This window comes from Rhagoletis pomonella, unplaced genomic scaffold (genome assembly GCF_013731165.1).
Source record: "Rhagoletis pomonella isolate Grant_MI unplaced genomic scaffold, Rhpom_1.0 Rhpom_scaffold_03088, whole genome shotgun sequence".
Lineage (NCBI taxonomy): Eukaryota > Metazoa > Arthropoda > Insecta > Diptera > Tephritidae > Rhagoletis > Rhagoletis pomonella.
In genome coordinates this window covers 16,819-19,205 of record NW_023461641.1, presented here as the reverse complement: position 1 = coordinate 19,205, position 2,387 = coordinate 16,819, and the positions used below count along the sequence as shown (strand labels likewise).

Below are 2,387 nucleotides of genomic sequence, written 5' to 3'. Positions count from 1 at the left end.
TCAATTTGCTGCATAACTTTTGAATTATAGGTGTTTAAATTAAAAAAAATAATGAAAACAAGTGAATTTTTTATGTAATTTTTAAGAGGGGCAAAATGAATTAAGTCATAACTTTTGAAGCACACCATATTCTGATTTGAAATTTAATGGGCATTTAGCACTTATGTGTATACTTCATATATAGTAGGTAAGAAAAGTGTGCACGAAATGGCAAGTAACTCAAACCCCCCTATTATGAATTTCCATACGATAAACGATAAACGCTTGCAAGCGTATCGTATGAAATCAGTATTGGTATTGTCGTTTTCATACGCCCGATAGATGCACTATTGTGAATGACCGTGGTTTTTGTTTACTTTACTTTGTGAAATTGAGAGTGAGCAATAAAATAAAAATTAAAGGACATGTTTTCTACAACATCAATTGCGTTTTTTATAAATTTAAATGAAGGATATAATGAGACTCGCATAGAGGCTATCGAAAGAAGAAATTTAAGAGATGCTCTGGAAGAGATCCTCTGGAAATGAATTCTATATTGTAGGTAGCTCATAAATGTACATTTAAAAGTTCAATAATTAAGAAGTGCTTTTAGTTTTCAGAGGAATTTTCGACTTTCCAAAGAAGCAGTTATTTATATCCTGAATGAAGTAGAAAACAAATTGCGTGTACGGAAAAATAAGTCATCCATACCAAATATAATAAAGGTATGCGCAACTCTAAGATTTCTAGCCCAGGGATCATACCAACAGAGTGTTGGTAATGAGGCGTTACTTGGCTTAGCCCAACCTACTGTTTCCATTGTATTGAAAGAAACATTGAGTGCTTTGCAAACCACTCTATGTAGTAAGTGGATTAGCTCCAAGTATACTGAGGAAGAAAAGAGAAGAGCAAAATCTAGCTTCTTTGCATCAAGTGGTATTCCCGGAGTAATTGGATGCATTGACGGGACCCACATTAAGATTGTGGCACCAGAAAAAAGTTTGCAGCATTTGTATTACTGTCGAAAGGGGTATTTTAGCATAAATGCAATGCTAGTAAGTAAAGAAATTTCTATACAGTAATTTAAAGTATTTTAAATTTAATGTTTTTTCCTGTTACAATTTTGCGCCCGTTTTAGACCTGTGATGATTTAATGAACATAAAATACATCAATGCCAAGCACCCCGGCGCTACACACGACTCCATGGTTTTTCAAATGTCGGGATTAAAAAGACAATTGGAGTCAATGTATAACCGTGGTGAATCTAACACCTGGTTATTAGGTACTCAACTTGTAACTCAAACATTTCATATTTAATTTATTTACTTTCTATGTTTTAAGGTGACGCTGGATATGCCTTAGCGCCTTATTTGCTAACACCTTACAGGAATCCTGAAGAAGGTTCAGTAGAAAGTTTATATAACTCGCGGCACTCTAAAGCAAGGAATATTATTGAAAGGACGATTGGGGTTTTAAAGAGTCGGTTTCGCTGTTTGCTAAGTGCTCGCGCACTTCACTACACTCCTGAAAAAGCCACTTTGATCATAAATGTTTGTGCAGCTTTACATAATATTTGCAATCATTACAATGTACCATACGACGAAGAGGATATTGCAGATGTGCAAAATGAGAATTCGGAAATTGCAATAGAAACTTCTGAAAATGACTCTACTCCTATGCGACAAGCTGCAGAAGAAATCAGAAGAAATGTACTGTCTTGTTTGCATTGATTTTTACTATATTTCTTTAGGTTTTTATCAAAAAATAATAAAGCTTCTTGCTTCAGGTACAAACTCAAATCCATTGTTTTTTTAATATAAAATAAGATCACATTCGTAGCTTAAAAGTAAATGTATCTACTTAAAGAATTCAGTCCACTATATTTTCTAAACTTACTTAAACAAACTAAATTTCACTTTTTTTTTCATAAAATCACATTCGTAGTTAATAGTAAACGTATCTACTTAAAGAATTCAGTCCACTGTATTTTCTAAACTTACTTAAACAAACTAAAATTCACTTTTTTTCATAAAATCACATTTGTAGTTAATAGTAAATGTATAAAATTAAAAAATTCAGTCCACTACACTACACTTTATAAATTTACATATTTACATACTTAAAACTAACAATTTTTGTACATATTCTGCTTGATCTCAAGAAGTTTTTTCTTGAGTTCTAACTTCGCTTTCCTATCTCTTCTCTTACTTTCCATTTCCTGCTTATATATAGCGAATTTATCTTTTTTTATATAGTAAGTTTTTTTTGTATATACTTCAATATTTGAAAGGCTTTGTTTCATCTCTTTTAGTGTGGCCAAGGTCTCCTTTTGAAATTCAGCCTGCTGATCCGTCTGCCGCTCAAGGAGTGCAATTTGTTTTTCTTCTCTCCTTTTAGGGTTAGAGCT

General features: G+C 32.6%; 1 protein-coding gene across 1 annotated transcript; it reads left to right on the top strand.

Moving 5' to 3' along the window:
* The first annotated feature begins 519 nt into the window (after positions 1-519).
* On the top strand, positions 520-1,912 carry LOC118753939 (putative nuclease HARBI1). Its single transcript, XM_036488812.1, has 4 exons — positions 520-537; positions 593-1,034; positions 1,118-1,262; positions 1,322-1,912. The coding sequence occupies exons 1-4, from the start codon at positions 524-526 to the stop codon at positions 1,708-1,710; spliced, it is 990 nt and encodes a 329-aa protein (XP_036344705.1). The 5' UTR covers positions 520-523; the 3' UTR covers positions 1,711-1,912.
* The last annotated feature ends 475 nt before the right edge of the window (positions 1,913-2,387 follow it).

What these genes read in the sequence shown, in the direction of transcription:
- LOC118753939 (XM_036488812.1), top strand. An exon ending in TTAGCATAAATGCAATGCTA is followed by an intron (nt 1,035 to 1,117) that starts GTAAGTAAAGAA and finishes CGCCCGTTTTAG; the next exon opens with ACCTGTGATGATTTAATGAA. An exon ending in ATCTAACACCTGGTTATTAG is followed by an intron (nt 1,263 to 1,321) that starts GTACTCAACTTG and finishes CTATGTTTTAAG; the next exon opens with GTGACGCTGGATATGCCTTA.